We start from the raw sequence: 19277 nt of genomic DNA, 5'->3' as shown, positions 1-19277 counted from the left end.
CGCGCGACGCACTCAGCCCAGGGGGTCGTTCCACCGGTTTATTTGACATTAAAGTTTAGATACAATCGAAATCCTCGTACGCACCTTTTAATAAAAGTAGTAATCTCTTTGAGTACTGCAAAATTATAGCATTTACATCTTTAAAAGACTGTAAACAAAATAATACTAGCAAATAAATAATACTAGCATCGAAGTATACATTGTCAGGTATTTTTAGACGGCCGTATAAAATGCGATCTGGTTTATAGAATATAATACAGATAAATGCTATAAATAAGTGGAGATAGGAGACGGCGGGAAACTTCCTAGCGGCGGCTCCGCTCGGGCTGCCGGCGCCGCCCGCGGGGTTTGCGCCACTGCGCCGAGCCCCGCGCAGGGCCGGGGGGGTGGGGTGGGGTGACGGGGGGGCTGCGCGGGGGCTCCCCCGACCCGATCCGGCCCCACCGCCGCGGCCCCAGGACCGCGCCGAGCCACCTGCCCCCCCGGCCTGCCTGCATTGAGAAACCTTATTTCTGGTTAAGAAAAATAAAAGTCCCATTTAAACTTTATTGAATTAAAGCAAAAATTAATTTTTGATATTCACACATATATTACAGAGTAATAGTAAAAGTTCAATATACTTCCTGGCGTTTAGTTGGGCCACATTGTACAAGAGCAAAACAAGCATCAAAACATTTAGCAGCCTTAAATTTCACAATCACTCAGAATTACATAGAAATATTGAAATACTCTAGTCAGCCTTGGCTGTGAATAGTTCTTCGTGTAGAAATTTTCCCTTTTGCCAGCCAGTACACAGCAAGAATTGCATTTTCCCTTCCGTCATGGCATCCACGTATTCAAAAATACTTTGCTTTTTTTTTCTTTTTAAAAGTTAAACTCGGAGAAAGAGTCAAGATTAACATGTTTTAAAAACAAAACTACAAAATATGCTGTAAATGAAATATCTAAAGTCTACTTGTGTGAGGCAGAAACCATGGGGGAACGATGGCAGATTACACCAGTGACACAGAGATGGGAACAAATTTTGTGGGAGGAGAGAGAAGAATATAAATGGGGGTCTGATCAATTATAGTGTCTCCCGCCTGTTGGCTGCAACACAACAAAAATAAGTAGTAATTCTTCAAAGCAGATGTACACAAACCTAAGCAGGATTTAGCTTCTTTAATATTTGAATGTAAAAAGTCTGCTGTCCACGACTCTTTCAACCCAGCTACGACTTGGGAATTCGTAAGAGATTCTGACTCGCATTTCTCCCTTTTCTTGGATGAGAAGTGATTTAAAGCGGGAACACTAGAAATCCAGAGAACGTTGAATACTTCCAGCCTCCCATCAAGTTTCCTCTCTCCAGTTTTAGATAAGCTCTGTCTCCTTTCTCCATCTGAATCAGGACTCCGTTGCTAGCAGCTTCTCGGGTCACATCTTGGTCCCCTGCAAAGGCAGAAATCACTGGCCACCCATTTAGCATCAAACTCACCTAAAGAGCAAGATAAAACAAAGCCCTCCGTCAATTAAAGTCAGACAATGACACCGCAGGGGCCCGCCTAGCAGGAGAAGTGCTTAGTTAAGGAAGGGCCTCTTTTGACAGCTGAAACTCCAGCCCCGTAAAAATGAAATATCAATCTGAACCCAGCTAAGGTATGTACTCTAAAGGAAGAAGCCTTTCACCGCTGTTTTAGACCGACAGCCACATCAAAACACCCAGTGCATATAAAACAGGACATTGATCCTATTTTGAAGGATTTCAATAGGGTGCCTGTGTTTCCAGGCTATGAAAAGAAGTCTGCTCATACTTATAAAAAGATGGCTTTATGCGAAACCTCAGAGACAGAGAGGAGCAGAGCCACAGCCGCCGGAGTCAGCACGTTTGAAGTGTATTCAAGAGGTAGTTTTCCTTTGTTAGGCAGCAAAGACAATATGCCACAACACAGTCAATAAGCTCTGCTCGGCTCGCATTAATGATCCCGGGACTGCGTACCCCACATTAATAATACACTAACTGCCCAACCTAGATGCACGCAGCCGCTTACACCAGAGCAGTGCTATCTAGCTGCACATTCACCTTTGCAATGCGCATCGCTATGCAGACACGTTTCCTCTCTAGGTTATGCTACCTGGCTTCAGGCCGGTAATTTATTATCCCTACCTAGAGGCGCGTATGCATCGAACCACATACAAAAGGCGCGTACAGGGTAGCTGCACACACACACAGAGCTATATTCCTTACCGTATCCGTGACATAGGCGCCCCCCTGCACCCCAAATCCCTATGAAACCTGCCACCCGAGAGCTGGCGAGGAGCCCACCGGGGCCGCGGTTCCCACGGGCTCTGTGCAGGGACTCTCCCCGCGGCGCCCCGCGGCAGCCCGGGGCCTCGGCCAGGCTGGGAGGGGACAGCCGGCGGCCGTCGGGGTGTCACCCCCCGTCCCGGGACGGCCCGGGCGCGCAGGGGCCGTGCGGAGGCCTGGCGGGGCCGCGCCGCCGTCCCCTCGGGCGGGGAAGCGTCGGGGGAGGTCTGCGCTCCCGGCCCCGCCGGCCGCACCGCCCCCGGCCCCTGCGGGCCGCGGACCCGCTCCGTTCCCTCCCTCCCGCGGCGCCCGCGGAGCGAAGCGACGGCGCTGGGGGCTGACCTGGATGGTTTGCCTGTTGTACACTTTCACCACGTGAAAATTAAAACTGTAAATCCCTTTCCTGGGCGAGATGAAAGTGCTCCGCTCCGAGTCGAAGTTGCTGCCGATGTTCACTAGTACCTGGAAGGGAAAGGGCACCGTCAGCACCTCCGCGGGGCCGCCGCCGCCGCCGCCCAGCCCCGCGGCCGCCCTCGGCCCCCAGCGCCCCCCCTTTGTCCCCCCGCCCGCGGGCAGGGCCCCGCGGGGCGGCGCGTCCCCGGCCCAGCCCCGCCACCGGCCTCGGCAACTCCTCTCCTCCCGCGGCGGCGCGCCCGGAGCCCCTCCGCGCCCGTCCCACCTGGTCGAAGTAGATGATCATGGTGCGGTTGCTCATCTCGGAGGGTTCGTGGTTGGTGCTGCGGATGGCGGAGAAGGCGACCTTGGCGCTGCCCGAGCGCACGGAGATGCCGAGCGCCGTGCCGGTGGGGTCGGAGGTGGGGTTGGAGTCGCACACCACGAGGCACTTCCCCTCCAGCACGATGGGCTCCGTCTCGTTCTGCCCGCACGCCAGCCACGCCGCGCCCAGCAGCAGCCCCAGCCTCAGCCCCAGCCCCGGGCCCCGCATGGCGCCGCGCTCCCTTCTCCGCGCCGGGCGGCACGTCCGGGCTCCGCTCCGCTCGCTCCCTGCCCCGCCGCGCTCTCAGAGCGGGGCCGGGAGCGCCCCGCCGGCTGGGAAGCGGCCGCGAGGAGGCAGGGGAGCACCGGCACACATAGCGCGGAGCGGGGCGGCGCGGGGCGGTGTGATGCGGGGCCGAGCGGAGCGGTGCGGAGCCGCCCGCCGCGCCGCGCGGGGCTGAGGGAGGCGGCGGGAGGCGGCGGCGCTGCCCGGGCTGCCGGCGAGCACAAAGACGGCGGCGGGGCGCGGCCCCGCCTCCCCACCGGCCCCGCGCTGGCGTCAGCGCCCCCGCGCCCGCCCCCGCCGCGCCCGGCCCAACCGGCGCCCGCCGCGCCCCGCCGCCGCCAATGGCCGCGCAGTCCGTCTCCCGCCGCCTGACGCCGCCGCTTTTGTCAGGCGGCGCGGGCGCGGGCGCGGGAGCAGGTGGCGAGCAGCAGCCCGCACCGCACCGCACCGCACCGCGCCGCGCAGCACCGAACCGCGCAGGTAGGAGCGCCGGGGGGCGCGGGGCGGAGGGGCCCGCGGCAGCTCGGCGAGGACGCGGGGGGTGTCGGGCGAAGCCGGGCTGAGGGCCCGGGGAGCGGAACGGGGCCGCGGCTCCGCGCTTTGGGGGAGGCTGGAGGGGAACGGGCTGCTGCGCGGCGGGGCAGAGGCCCCGAGCGGCGTCTCCGAGCAGAAATAGCATCAGCGGGCGCGCTCGGAGCCGCGGACGGGTCCGCCCCTCCGCAGGTGGCACCGGGGGACGGGATGCAAAGGGTTCCCCCTTCCCGGGATGCGCCATCTCCGCTGTCGCCTTCAGCATCCCGGGGAGCAACTAAACGTGCTGCCTCCGCAAGAAACTTTAAAAGCGCAGAGAGAGCGTCCCGGCCGCCAGAACACCCCGCTGTCGGGGACAGTCACACCCCGGCGCCCGCCCGCCCTGCCCCGGGCGGCTCCGACCCGCAGCGCCTTCCTTGGGCCGTTGTTCCGTCCTAAAGTGCAAAGACGGTGGATATCTCAGCAATGCTCATTCTGGACGTGCTGTCAAAAAAATCGTAACCTGGGATTGCAAAAGAAGAGTTTTACTGATGAACCATTAGAAACAAGCCACTGGAACAAAATAATTTTCTAACTGGCAGATCTGTTTGCAAAATTAAACTTAAATTCAGAGATAAAAACTTATATGGAGTTTGTGGTATCCTCTCTGGGAAATTTAGTATCACCCAAAACTGGGCTCCAGTGCAAATCACTATAAATTTTGGTAAAGGCTTTAATTTATTTTACTGTGCTGTCCCCATTGTGCGATTCATAAGATTTTATCTGGCAAGTTGGTCTCTCTCGGAAACCTGCTCCAAATAAAAGTTTATTCCTATGGCTGCCCTGCCAAGTTAAACGCCTGTCTGTAAAGTTGCTGAGGCAGAAGCCTGTGGAGCATCGGAGTTTGCCGGTGGGTTGGCACTGGCTGGCTCGGAGGGGACGGGATGTTGTCACAGCCAATGGCATCAGACCTCAGGGAGCATCAGAGTACCCCGCACTTATTCACAGGCGCTCAGCAGCGAAGGCAGTCTGGAAAAACCAAAGCAGTGGCGAAATTATGATTGTGGTCAGAAAACGAGTCGGAGAGATAACAAAATAGAAGCAAAAACTCTCCTGAGAAGTAGAAAATGGGATAAAATGGAGTGGGTGGAGCCACAATCTGTAAGAAGGTGTGTTATGTTTTACTTCAAGACACATTTATAATGTGTTGTTACTGCTGACCTTAACTGAGTCAGAATCAGAAACTTTTTTAAAAAATGAATTAATATTTCTAAAAATAAATAAGCATTTTGCATCCTTGTCAGTATTGGCAAAATGACATGGGGAAATGCAAACTGAAGGAGCACAACTCTGCCCTTCTACAACTTTTGAGTGCTTAACTGTGTATTCATCCAATACACACGTCTCTTTTTTATGTAAAAAATCATAGAATCACAGAATTATAGAATAGTTTGGGTTGGAAGGGACCTTCAAGATCATCTAGTTCCAACCGCCCTGCCATGGGCAGGGGCACCTCCCACTGGACCAGGAAATATACCTGTATTTCTCTTTTGAGACACTTGTGTGTGAGAGAGAAGTCGATTCTCTTGTGCTATAGAGCGTTTTATTAGTAGCTTGCTGATTTTAATCCTGGAGGGGCTTCCCTCCTGAGCTGGAAGTTGCCCGTGATGTTTTGTTGTGACCCCCCTGGGAGGAGGCAGCGTGGCCTTCCCCCCCACCACCACCTTGACCGCTCCACAGGACAGAGTTAACAGAAAGAACAGATGGGCCTGGAAAAATGAACAAATCTGTCACTTTTTCCAGAAGGCCTATTCCTCACACAGGGGGAGGGGGGATAGGCAGGCAAGGGGGGGTGCAAAATTTCCTGTGCCAGACACCATCCTTGCCACAGACTATCAGTCTTGCACACTTGACTAGCACTGTAGCACCCAGCTTCTGCAGTTCTGGCTTTAATAAAGTAACACCAGCCATGCAAATTAGACATTACTTCATTTTCATTAAATGTCACACGCAGCGCTAGGCAGTTATGTTGATTTTCTCTGTATTGACAACAGCCTCTGACTCGTACTGGGAACAAAGAAGGATGCTCAGCAGGAGGATGTAGGTACTGATATATAAGAACATCGCGTAATTAGTGATGTGTGGCAGAGAGCTCCCAAGCTAGGAGTGCAGATTTGCAAATCCAGATGTTTACAGAGGGCCAGGAATTACATTACCCCATCTAATTACAAACTGCCTTGTTAATCAATGTCATTGAGATACAACAGGGCAATTGTCACTCAGATACAATGGGAATGGTGTCAACGTATTAACAAATTGCAATAGATGTTATAGATATTAGACTGAAACTAATTTATTTGTCAAGCAGAGCTCTCTGTTTGTTTGATGTTTGCGTTTAAGAAAGGCTTTTGTGGATGTGGAGAAAACATGCAAACTGTCCATTGCACAGTAACTAGCCATGACCTTGATGTTGATGATGACAGATTGACCACAGACTATTAGTTTGGAGAACTCCTCTATGTTTCACCCATGGTTAAAGAAAAAAAAACAAAACAAAACCAAACAAACAATTTGGAAATAATCTGAGGGGGAAAATTTAATGGAACAATCCTTCTAAGTCTCTGAAGAACCGCTTCAGACCTGGTTACTATCCTACTCAGATCATGAGAGGGTTGCTTATTTTGTTCTAGAAAAAAGATATGGAGAGACCAAAGTAACCTGGTTTTTACTTCTTACAGAAGCAAGTTTAAAGCTCAGAGGTACTGAACTGTTATCTGTAGAAACCAAAATATAGTTTAGCCGCAGAGCAGTTTAAATCATGAGCAGCAGCATCATTACCTGCCCTGCATTACACTGTCAGTAAGCCTTAATCCAGTTTTAGGAAAATCATCCTTAGAAACTCAGTCTCACTAGACATTTAACTTCAGCTTCACTTATGAAGAAGGCCTCTAAGGGGGGCAAGCATAAGCTTCTCTGAAAACAAGTACAGAGAAATCTACTGGAAACCTTTATTTTTCCTTCGAGAGAATAATTTATCACCAGTTTAGCTAGCTGTGTATAGAACTACCTTTTCAGAGACTACTTGCCTTTTGATTTAATCCTCGTTGAGTAAGGAATGGAAGGTCTGGCCCATAACTGGATAACTTCTATGAAATGCAGTTTGTTCACATTTCTGAAAATGCAGTTTGTTCACTGCTATATTAGTTTATGAAGTATAAACAGCAAAAAGCAATTCGGGGATTTATATATGCCCATATAAACTTAAGATACTTGTCTTCCCAAGCATCTGCTGGGATTCTGTATGAAGTCTGAAGATGTGTGAAAATGAGATTTAGAGCAAAGCAGCTCTTGCTGATCCACACGGCGCACTATCTAGAACCATCTAATTTGCTGTTATAAGAGAGGTTTGCGTGTATTTATGGTGATTTGCTTATGGTGTCACCTTCAGCTTCCACAGCGAGCAATTAAGGTATCTCAAAGAGCAGACCCAGTTCAGTGAGAGAGCGCAGAGCAGGAGCAGATCAACCGTTAAGGTGCCATCCAGCAGAAATTATCTGTAATGTTACACACCCTGTAGACTAAGAAAGGCCGCAGAGACCTGCGGTGCCACACGCCTGCCAGCGCTGGTCGTACACAGCAGAGAAAGGGCAGAAAATGGCACAGACAAGCTGGTTCAGGTGCCAGGGGAGAACACCACAGGCCGAGGGAATTCTCTCATGTTGCTTGTGGTTGAGGGAGGAAGATGGCATCACTGAGGGTAAAGCCCGTCAGTAGCACGGACACCTAAGGAGTGCGTGTGCTTCCCAAGGTGTGTACCTGAGAATAACTGACAGCTGATCATTTCCGTATGTTCACGTCCAAACGTTCTGTAATTCTATTTGATCGAATGAAACCAGATTGCTTCCCAAAATTAATAATGCACTCTTTCCTACAGAAAAATAGTTCTCATTTTTACTTTCAGATCTCACTTCTGGCCAGAGAATATCGAACAAAATAAGCTTAGTGTTTTCCCTGTACCTTCATGTGTTTTGAAATGTTCAAAAAGATCGTAATAAAATGTTGAAATAAAAATTCAGCTTTTGCAGTTCACAATTGTGACAAACGTCAGTCTCAGAAGTGGGAATTTTTGATGGATACAGGTAGTTGCAACCAGAAGGTCAAAGAGGAAACTGTTACACAATCTTAACCGAAATGGGGACTGCAGCAGTAAATGAATGTAAAATTGTCTACCTTAAAGGACCATGGGGCTGCACGGATACTGGGGTTTGTATACTTTGAAGATCAACAGAGTTCATTAAGAATGTGGATAACGTCATCTGCTGCTTTTTATTGACTGCCTGCAAAAGTATTTGACTTCTAATCTCCCATTTGTATATTACACAGGACCGCTTTAAAACTGGGAAAGACCATTAGCTCACTGCTAAAGATATTTGAAAACACCATTCTTGAGACAACTATTAAACATTCTGGCTTATACAACCATAATTGTCCATATGCAGTATAGTACTGTCAAGCTTTTATTTTTTCTTTTTAAAAAAAGTAACATTGTATTTCAGTCTTACCTTAAGAGGTGTCTGCTTTATGGCTAGATCTCCGTTGTTGTATTTACTGATAACATGCAAGTTAAATCATTACTTGGATGGGATATTAGCAGGGTTTCTTTCAGGTACAAAAGAATTCCTAAATGAGCAATGATGCCAAGGTCAGGAGCTTGATTTGTTTTTCTTGTCATAGGCTTCTGTCAAAACAAGTGCATCGTTACAAATAAATAACTCAAACTGGAAATTAGTCGCCATTCAGATAGGTAATTATATTTTAACAGGGCAAAATCCCAACCCCAGCTGCCAGAGAACACTCAGCTAAAGCCAGCATGGGTTGGAACAGCGTGTGTGCTCGCTGTAATTGTAAACGTGGCCACCTCGGTCATGCTGCCTCTTCAGACTTAAAAGAATTAAGACCAAAGCTGTCCAAATGTTAACTGAAACTCCTAATAATTAGGGGTTATTAGGGGCTGTTGGCTGGCTTTATTTTCCACTGCAGTACTCCTGTATTTGTGGATTCTATTTATACGCAGAATTAAGAGCTCTGTTTGAACAGGTAATCCAATCTCCTCTGTGTAATTTAGCCAATGATTTTATTTTTTTCCCTGGCCCTTAATTTTGGCTGTGTTTCAGGATGTGCAGTGAAACTGCAATACTAAAAATAATCTCATTCAATATACTTCATCTGAAAGGATAGACCAGGCCACCTTACAAATGCTGCGTAAAATTCTGATCATTTTTTTTTTTACTTGCGGAGGAAGCGACAGAGGTGCCGGGGGGAACTTCGTGTGCATCCTTCCCTCTAGTGGCTGCTCTTCTCAAAGAACCAGCACTTCTGTATTAGGTACAAAGTGGTGGGTACAGGATGGAGAGAAGCTAGCCAGGAAGGAGATGAGTAGACACAAACTTTTAGGTACCAGGAAATTCAAAAATCATGGTGAGCCATATCAAGACAGAGATGTACAACAAGAGCCATGGATTTGACAAAATTTTGTTGAAAAATGCAATGCGTTCTTGAAAGATGATAGTAATTGTGATCACTCACATGCAAGACCAGCTTCTCAGCCACTTTGCTGTCTCTCCCACCAATCCATTTTGTTGGTCTGTCTTGTTTTCCCATATTCCCAGTGCTTGCAGGACTCACGGAGTTAGAAAATACATCAGTAACAGCCCATAAACCATCTGTCCTTCTTGTATCCCTTCCATCCATTCTTGTCCTATCTGCTACGTACTTTCTCCCTTTTGCCTGTCCTTCTCTTTTCAGCAGCAGTAAACCCACATCCAGGTCCCCAGTTCATTGCTTACTGTTCTGCTGAGACAGCACTGTAGAAACACAGCTAACCCCAGGTAGAAAACAAGGCTGCAGGGGTACAACCAGCACATGGAACATTTTGTAAGCACTTATTTCTTGTCTGCAGGCAGCGGCGAGTGGTCACACGCAATGAAGTCCACGCACTGTAATGCATTTCTGGCCAGCTTTTCCAGGGGTCGAACCAGGGACTCTGTGGAGTTTAAACCCCTCAAATGGAGTCGGCAGACTGCAAGAAAAAACAGGGGGAGAGAAAACACGCTGGAATTTCATTTATGTCTCACATGGGCGCCAAACTGTGAGAGTTTTCCAGCCCTTCAGGTGGAGTCATCTCTGTTCCTCTCTGCTTACCCTCACCCCTTTGCTTTCTTCCATTTCTACTAGTTGTATAGCACGGTTATGCTCTCCGGCCCGACTAATTTATTCTGATTTTGAACAGAACAGTCTAGGTCCTTGTAATCTACAGTGGCTGCGAGCTTTCCTTACCACTTGTCATTTACTGCTTTGACAGTATTTCATAACAAAGGCTATTAGATACCTCCTCTTTTTCACTGCACATATTGGACATACGTGGTACCCGGCACAGAAACTATTACAGGGCAATCCCAGGGCACACTTCCATCAGAAATCAAAATCTGACAGGACAGTGACGACTAGCAGATCTAGGGGGTTAACTTTTAACCATAAGTTACCAGCAATTAAAGTCCTGATATTAATATTTCATTAATGGCTCCTCCTAAGTAACTAATTTGTTATTCAACCAGCTAAAAGTGTCTATAGCCTTGCCAGCAGACTTCAGACCAACCCGTGGTTCAAGAATAAATCTTTAAAATAATGGATTACTTACAAGAGCTTTGAACTTCTACTGGGACAATTCTCGTTGCATTTATTTCTCTCTAGGTTTGGATGTGAAAATTATTAGTAGTTATGTGTATTTTCAGCAAAAAAGTAAAATAGTAAATTCCATCAAACACTGACTACAGCTACTTTTTATCATAAAATTTTACAAATTCCCCACCAGTGAGCTCATTAGTGTAAATGATAGAGCCTTATCTCAGGTTTAAAGTCAGCATTTTTCCTTAGCTACCGAACAGCCTGTTTTCTTTCGTGACATGGTAATGGAGGACTTTACTCCAGAGAGCAGGGGAAATATTCCTCTCTGTTCTTGCAGGGCAATCAAGTAGGGCTGGCAAAAACCAAGCAGACTGAGTGGGATTTCAGTGCTGTCGGTATCCTTCTGCAAGCCTTTTGTAGAAGCAGCAGAGCCTTCGCAGGGGAGAGGAGTGCACGTTGCACCACAAGCCTTGCGTGAGGGGCAGATGTCAAGGGACGACAGCGGAGGAAGGCTGTTTCTCCCTATTCTCCCTCCCAATCCTACCCTCCAAAATCTTTGTGACATACAAGCACTACATGACGTACACATTAGCATCCCAGGGTAGCATCAGTGTTGCTCAGCACACCCTGGTACCTCACCAGAGCTGGGAAGCTGCGGAGTCACGCTGGCAATAGGCACAGACGGTGGAGGTCTCCTCACCTTCCAGGAGCACCTGCAGAGGTAAGAGGAATGGGGTTGAGCTCTTAAAGACACTGGCGACTACAGATAAAGGTAATGCTTAAAAATTTTCAGTTGAAAATTATGACTTCAGATGACCTCAATGGCAGAGAGAGGGGAAAGGGAGGGCAAAACCCTGAGTGCCAAATAAATTCTCGTGACTTACAACTAGCCTAGTAACTGTAGGGTAATCCTGTGAGCCAGCATGTGAACGCTGTTCCATACCGCCTATTGAACTTTGCTTTTTATGTATAGTGATCTCTTGCATTCATCAGAGGACAGTAAAACAACTCTAACGAACACGGTCAAGGGCTAAAGCTGGACTGCTCAGAGTTTGGGTTAGCTGCTCAGAAAGGGGGAGGTCATTGATTGTGTCTGGTGTTCATCTACTGCTTTCTGAAATTGTAATACAGCAAATTTCCATCTTCTGCACACTCCCAGTATTTTAAAGAGTTGTTTGCGGCTCTGAAGGAGAGTCCCATCCCCCAGTACTCCCGTTTGGCTCCCGGCAGCGCTGGGGAGCCCGCCTGGCATCCGCACCCGCAGCTCCCAGGGGCCGAGCAGGTGCCCGGCGTGCCGGACCCCTGGCAGGGGCCAGCGGGCTCAATGGCTCCGCTCCAACCTCGTCGTCAGGCAAGCGGCGAGGCAGTTTGCTTGAGTGACAGGAGAGGGAAAATACGCTGGCTGCAGGCTGGAGAGCCTTTTCTGGTGAAACGCGAGCAGTGTCCAGCAGTGCAACAAACAAAACGACAAACAAGGGGATGTGCACACCTAGATTTTGTACGTTTGAGTTAATAAAGGCTGGAGGAACATTGCTGTTTGTGCCATAAACTCAGCAAAGATTTCTGCAGGAAACCTTCTGTCCCTAGAGTCAAGTGCAGTCTAGTTCAAAAAAAAATCCTGAAAGGAAGTAAAATACCATAATTTGGGGAGAAGAGAATATATCTCGTAGGAAACAAAATGTCTTCAATTCACTAATTGGAGTAATGTTGTTTAAATGCTATTTAGACGTGAAACAGAGTGTCATTATTAATTTGGCTTGGGTCAAGCAGCATTTTCCCATCTCTCAATTCCAGATTTTTGATTCCGCAGAGGGCTGGGCCTGCGTTTCCCCGTGTGGGCAGGTCCCCCCCTGCGACAGCATCCTTTGGAGTGCTGATTCCCGGTAAAGCTCCATCCAAAGCCTATCAGGCTCAGAGTCCATTTTTTCTTTCATCTTCTCTCAACCTTGAATTTACCTCACCATCGGATGTTTTATGTCATTTCTGGAACTGCATTTGCACTACAAGGTAAGGGGAGAAAAGGAATAAAGAGAACTGCTTCACATCAAGAGTGGACTTTTAGATTTCCATTTTTTTCAGGTTCACAGCGCACAGGGAAGTGCCTGTATGTCGCAGTAAGCTCTGAGCCTGCTACAAGGCTCAGGGGAGTGGAGAAGGCTTTTTTTTTTATTTCCTGAGCATCACAAGGAGCCCTGTGATGGCACCAGTGTGGAGGGTGACTGGGATATGTATGCAGTTCTGCTCTTCCCCAGGGACCAAATCTACTTGTTTTGGAAACTGCTGATGCATGTGAACTTCAGAGGAGATACAAATTGCACTTTGTGTAGTTGTGGCTACTACCTGCACCAAATTCTCATTTACACTGGAGTAAGTTTTGCAGATATATTAAATACCAGAGAGCTGGAAAGAACTGTTGATGAATATGGGTACCTAGTTCTTCATCTACACTGCCTCCACATGTATGTTTCATCCCCTGAAAAAAAAATTCCAAGTTAAGCCTGTCACAAATATTATATTTTCTTACATATTCTTTCCTCTAACTATACCCACAAGCAGATTGTCCATCAGTGCCGCCAGCAGCTTGTGACAAACTGCTGTTTCAGTAATTACTGAAGGGCTGTATTACATTTGTGATGCTGTTCACCGGAGGGGTTCAAACCTAGAAAGACAGGCGTCATCATTTTTCTTTTGAAGCTGCGACCAAGCCTGAGTCACTGGGCCGGCCACTGACTGCCTCAGCAGATCAGCAGTGGCACCAAACATATTGTATTTATTGAATATTATGGAGAGGAACAAGGAGATATAGGATGGGAACAGCAGTGATACAAAGGGAGCTAGACAGCACCGGGTAAGGAATCGAGTCAGGTATTGGCCGGCCACCAGGATGAGCGTATTTATAACAAAGATCATTTGAGGGTCAGAATCAGGACATAAAGGGAATCTGCTTTCTTTGCAGTCCCCTATATTTGGAATGATCCACACTTCACCACCATCATTCAGCACATCTTTAGGGTACAAAAATCCTTACGTATTTACCGAGATTTTAATAAAAAATGTTTTTCTTTTTGCACTTGATGACTTTTTTATTCTTTCAGCTTTTCAAGTAAGCTAGGACTTCTTCATTTGGGTTATGTAAAATATTTACCTATGGAGAAGCCTAGCCACATTCAATGACTCTGCACCACACCATTTTCTTACAGGGTCAGCAAAGTTCTTAAGGGCTGGAATGTAAAAATCGTGTTGCATTGCATTTGTGCATTGCCTTTCCTTTATCCACAGAAACTCACCTCACTTACCTAAGCCCTTTGGCATACTAGGTTTTATTTACAAATTGGCGGTAAAGTGCTGTAGTCTCTTTGACAGTTTGCAATTAATTGCACACAATCTGTTTAGGCTTCAAGATGCACCTTTCATAAATGATGATATATTCCAAAAGGCAGTCCAATTGGCTGTTTTACATATTGCATATATTTTTCATATTTCCAAGACAGGACGTATGCAAAATCATTTTACTGTGGCACAAACACAGGAAAGATGATTTGGAAGAAAGGCCAGAGGCCAGAGGTTCTGTTTCTAATTCTTTCACTCAGCTGCTGCAGACTGTGGGTAAGTCATCCAATATTTCTCTGCCTTTCTTCTGCATCTGCACAAGGTTGTTTATTCTTCTAAGAGCTGGAATTCAGTGAATGAAACTCTAATTTGTTATTATTAATATATTCCAATAAATGGTTGCAGTGCTTTAGCATTGCTTTGAAGTCAGTCAAATAAGTATTAAAGAAATAGTGAATTGTAAGAAAAGGCAGTTCTGTCCATCTGATATGCCCGCATTGAAATTTTACTTGTGGGTTGACCTCCTCGGAACAAGAAACTGATAAAGGTGTATGTGCTAAATAGATCCCGGAGTCTTGAGAAGCTTTTTCTCTTTTCACTCATCCATTGTGTAAAGACTGATGTGAGTCACATGCCCAAATCACTAAAAGCAACTTTTACAACATAAAGCATTTAAATGTGCCAGTAAATACCTTATATTGGCATCATACTTGTCACCATTCTTACAACTAACTCCTATCTACTTTCATTATTCCCTCCTTCCTCCCATCCTGTCTTACTGTTTTGAATTATGGGCAACTCTTAAAAAAAGCGACATACACTTTAATTATACATGTAATATTGTTATTGACTCAAACTACTTTGTTTCCCTATGGCAGGCTGCTTGTTTGTGATCCTAGCATTGTCAGTCACGTCAGGAAAGCCATCTTAGTCATAAAATAGCTATTGTAGGGGAAGTATTATTGGTTCCGTACAGGGCTCTTTAGCAGTAATTATGTACAGCTTTTAGTAATTTTGAGAGTCGCCCAAGCATCATTGATACAAACCATTTGCAATGACCTGCAATGATGCCTGTACAGTATTTTTACAGGCAAACTAAAATAAAACATTTTGGTGGTAACATGTAAATTAGCCTTGAGGCTCACAATGCAATGCTCATCAAGTGTGTAACATTTAATTACAAGACCACTGAGCATGAGTGAGGTCCTCTGAGTTTTTCATCCCTAGAACAGAAAGATTCTCCCACTGAACTGACAATTTGAATCCTCTCACGAGATGTGGCCTCAGCAGGCCAAACTTGGCATTTAAGGGACTGATGTCTTTCAGGACCCTATTTGGTAAAGTATTTCACGGAGCTATTGGTGCTTGAGGTACCTTGTTGAATGGCGCCTGCGAGGAGCTGAGAACTGCAGGGACTCCGTGCAATGTACCATCAGCCTGTAACCAGAGGCTAAGGTGGAAGGTAGAAGAGATCCTAAGGTAGAAGAGCTCAGTCTGAGCCATTCTGATTTCTACCTTAATAAACTAAATCATACCGCGCTTCAGGAGCTATGTAATGTGCGGTGTCTTCATACATTCATGCAGAACTGGTTGCTTCCACCGTGCCTGAGCATACAGGAGCATAGGAAAGTCCAGCAATTCTGTGTTCTGCATGGAGTCGGTGCAGTTTGCATCCACTGGTGCATGGAAGTATGGATTAGATCTTTCATTGGCTCTAGCCCCTAGCACAAACAAAACTGAATTATTATTTGTCTCAGCCTCTGCTTCTAGATGCTTCTGAAAAGGTAGTGAATGTTTTGTTGCGTGGTCTAGGTTTCAGGTTTGGTACCTATTTCCTAAATCTTGGAATCTGATATTCATAAGGTGGCTGGTGTGGCCAAAGAGTGGTAAAACCTGACAGAAATGCCATAAAACTGATTAAGTACATGGACATAAGTCCTCCAAGCCCGTTCAGAGCTATATAACTGTCTGCCCTCTAGAGATACCTTGCAATTCTCCTGTTAGGGTTGCCAGTGGAGATGCCCGGGGACACGCTGACAAAGCAGAGGACTAGCAGGTGCCTAAGGAGAAGTACACAAAGGTTTCACTTGTTCATCGTCTCTCCCCAAGACTGATCATGCATGATATGTAATGAACAACTGTCCTCTATCTATTTCTTTCTCTGACTGACTTTCCCCTGCCTCTGACAAACACCTTACATGCTCTTGACCAGTTCAGAGCCTAGTGATTATTGTCCCCAGATTTTGGGGGCTTGTGAGTGAGGCTCACCCCCATGAACCAGAGTTCCCGGTCCTCATCCAAAAGAAATAGGACTGCAGCAAAGGTGGGGGAAAGGGACAACTGGGAGATTGGACTGAAATTCCCTGGCAGAAGGACCCGAGAATGCTGCGCAGAGGTGTTGGCATCTGGTTACCTAAATCCTGTGTATATTGCCAGCTTTTGTTTAGGGCTCATAGACTCTCCGTTAACATATTTTGGTTTCTGGCTGTATATATTATTCTCCAAGTGAAATCCTCAATGAATGCACTCATGGGTGTTTTTCATCAGTAACTTTACGAGCTTAGTGACAAAGCTAGAAAAGGACGTATGTGGAAATTGCAAAGTATCTCATCCTGGTAAATTCTGAGGCAAACATTTACAGCTTACTAAGTTTTGCTTAGTCTGATAATGAATGTTTTACTTTCATATATGTTTTCTTAAAGTCATAAAGCTTGGAGCTACACAAATATATGGAAAATTTGGCCTTTGTTTAAAAAAACTGTAGAATGTTTCTATCCACATTTTTAGCCTCTATCTTTGATGAGCTACATTAAAAAAATAATTAAAAAAAACCTAGAAAGATAAGGGGGGAAAGAAACAAATACTGTTGTGAAGGAGTAAACTGTGTAACAGTCTAGTCTTGCTCAAAATTTTAAGGGCCTCCTTATTTTCGAGTTTTGAATACTTGAGGTTGACAAAATTAGCATGTCAGGAGAAAGGAAAGTTTACAAGAATTTGATTACAAGAATTGCTTGAAATTTTTTGAATTAACTTCTTGATTACAAGAATCAAATAGAAAATCAATTAGCCATTTCAAAATCCATAAATTGATGCTGTTTTCAAGTACGCTTGAGAGAGAAAGTACTATTCTGTAGGTTTGCTGGAGATAGGAATTTCCTTTTGAGCATCCATCTAATGTAGCAAATGTATTTGCTAACTTACTTGTTACAGACAACATTATGTGTGTGTTGCCCCAGTTCTCTAGACACTGGAAAATGAGAAGCCTGAGGAACTGGCTGCTCTGTTGGATGTGGATATGACTAGATCTGGGACAGCTACTGTTAATGTTCTGAAAAAATCTGGCTTCCCAACACTGAAGTGTTACCTTTTTATGCAAATAGCAGTTGCAAAAGCATGCTCGATCTTTGCTATTTCATGATTAGTGTTCTCATGACCAATCAATAAATCCCCAGAGTCTCTCCCTGTAATGGCCATTTTGCTCAGTCTCTCCAGTAGGGAGGTCTATTTAGCAGCAGGTTTTCAGCAGACCAAAATGTGGAATCAATAGCCTGAGAATAATCTGCCCACTTGTCCTTATGAAATACTTGTATTTTTCCATGCAAGTTCTAACAGACCAAATGACTTTTCCAATATGTAAGGGTTTAGTGCCTCATATGGAAATGCATCAACTACACAATTGCCAGCACACGTGATAGGATCTCTCAAGGTCACTAGTGAATTGACTGAAGAGCTTCAATAAAGCTTTAAAGTCAAGTCATGCAGATACAGAACACCCACCTCAATGGTTACAAATTGCCTGTGAGTGACTACAGCATGTAGGTGAGTGTAGTCTGGGGAGGACACGCAGCTTTCCTCTCATGAGCTCGCTCCACACACCTCCCTTCTGTTACATGAGACAAAAATCCACTACCTCTCTGCTGCCTCTGCTGTATACATACCTTACCTAGGGAAGGGACACCGATGCCAGCCTCCTCCCTCAGTTGTTTTCACCTGCCCGCGTGGTTACAGCCTGGTGCAGTACATGACAGCAGCCCACTCTGCAGCCTGGCCCTCCAGCAGAGAGCAGGGGCGGGGGGGCACCTCTGCACGCACATCTGCATTCTGTCCCCCAGGTATCCCTCTCTGGTTTTAACTGTACCATGGGAACATTTTTTCCTTTGGAAAGTAAATACAATAAAATCATTACTAATAATTGCAATAACGGTGATTTAAGAGGACTTAAAACTATTCACAATTAGCTTCTTTTCTTGACTGCTTTAATGTAGTAACAAGAACGCAGTAATCTCCACGTGTCTTTTCTGATCTGGCATGTATCTGTTCTTATTCTAGCTTTCAAAGGAGAAGCCCTCAGCAAAGGGTCTGAGGTTACATTTTCATTTTTAGCTTGGTTTCCTAAGGAAATGAGGGTCATGACATTGCTATCTGTCTGTCTGTCCTTATTTTTCTCTCATATTGCCTTACAGGAACTTCTGAGCCTGTCAGTCAATCTCAGCCAGAATAAAAAGCATTGTAAATCTGAAGAATAAATACGTGCCTGTAAGACTTCATGGACGTTTTTGGTTGGGGAGCAGAAGGAAACATAAATTAGAGCTCTCGCTGAGCAAAGGTGAGGAAAACGCAGCCGGTGCCATCTGCTTGGCAGCAGCGGATGGGCAAACCAAGACTGGCCGCTTATTGGCACAAGGCTAAGTTTGGACAAGCCAGGGCAGAAAGGGCTTCTTGGCTGGCGAGGGTACAACAGTGAGACCCGGCTGCTCCCAGGAGCACAGGGCACCTCTTACTCGCAGGCATGTCTCTAGTTCTCTGCTTCACAGCTGTAGTTACAGTTCTGTCATCACATTGTGCCTTCCCTGCCAAAATAGTCAGGACTTTTTGCAGATTATACATGGCAATACCATTCCTGTTCTAGAGAGATTACAATTTAGGGATATAAATTATATTAATTCCTAAAACCTACTGTCTGTCTAAATTTTGAGTTACAGATTGGAATATAATCTCACCGTATCAAAAACATCCATCTGCTCTCAGATGGGGCCCGATCCTTTTTTCAATGTAGCCAAAGCAAAGCTGCCACTGAGTTTGGTGATGCGGGACCAAACTTGAGCTGTGCTGCTTTGTGTTTGGTTAGTAGCACTTGACAGGTCAATGGAAACGCATGTTTTGTTTATACTTCATAAGTAGCAGCATTGTGTGATAGACAAAAGCTGTGAGAGAAATCCCACAAAAATAATTAAAGAACCAAACAACTGATGGTAGCGAAGAAAAAATTCCCCGTGAAAAAAACCCACAAAATCAATAGATTATGAAAGCTACTCTGAGGCTTCCACTGCTATCATCTCAAGGCTTTATTATCAAATATCAAAAAATCATTACTGCAATATCAAAACATTCAAAATAACAATATAAAAACTCTACTCAATCTGTTCCTGCAGGGATCTGATCTAAAAATCCACAAGAAAAAAAAAA

General features: G+C 46.0%; 1 protein-coding gene and 1 long non-coding RNA gene across 14 annotated transcripts in view; one reads left to right on the top strand and one right to left on the bottom strand.

The window, feature by feature from the left end:
• Positions 1-208: 208 nt before the first annotated feature.
• CBLN1 (cerebellin 1 precursor) lies at positions 209-3529 on the bottom strand. The gene is made up of 3 exons (XM_063334417.1): positions 2964-3529; positions 2627-2746; positions 209-1474 (listed from the first exon to the last, which is right to left on the bottom strand). Exons 1-3 carry the CDS (start codon positions 3228-3230, stop codon positions 1277-1279), a joined length of 585 nt encoding a protein of 194 aa, XP_063190487.1. The 5' UTR covers positions 3231-3529; the 3' UTR covers positions 209-1276.
• A 104-nt stretch (positions 3530-3633) lies between these two features.
• The window catches only part of LOC134515434 (uncharacterized), a 36710-nt gene continuing 21066 nt past the window's right edge, over positions 3634-19277 (top strand). For 8 of the 13 annotated variants that reach the window (XR_010071010.1, XR_010071009.1, XR_010071008.1 and 5 more), the window contains exons 1-4: positions 3634-3767; positions 9757-11202; positions 13969-14087; positions 18275-18417. This is a non-coding gene — a long non-coding RNA (uncharacterized LOC134515434). Of the gene's footprint in view, positions 3768-9756; positions 12489-13968; positions 14088-18274; positions 18418-19277 lie in introns of all 13 variants that reach the window. The other 5 variants (XR_010071011.1, XR_010071005.1, XR_010071006.1 and 2 more) reach the window with 5 other exon arrangements.

Source organism: Chroicocephalus ridibundus, chromosome 4 (genome assembly GCF_963924245.1).
Source record: "Chroicocephalus ridibundus chromosome 4, bChrRid1.1, whole genome shotgun sequence".
NCBI classification, from domain to species: domain Eukaryota; kingdom Metazoa; phylum Chordata; class Aves; order Charadriiformes; family Laridae; genus Chroicocephalus; species Chroicocephalus ridibundus.
Note: the sequence above shows the minus strand (reverse complement) of the source record. Positions and strands in the feature narration are given on the sequence as shown.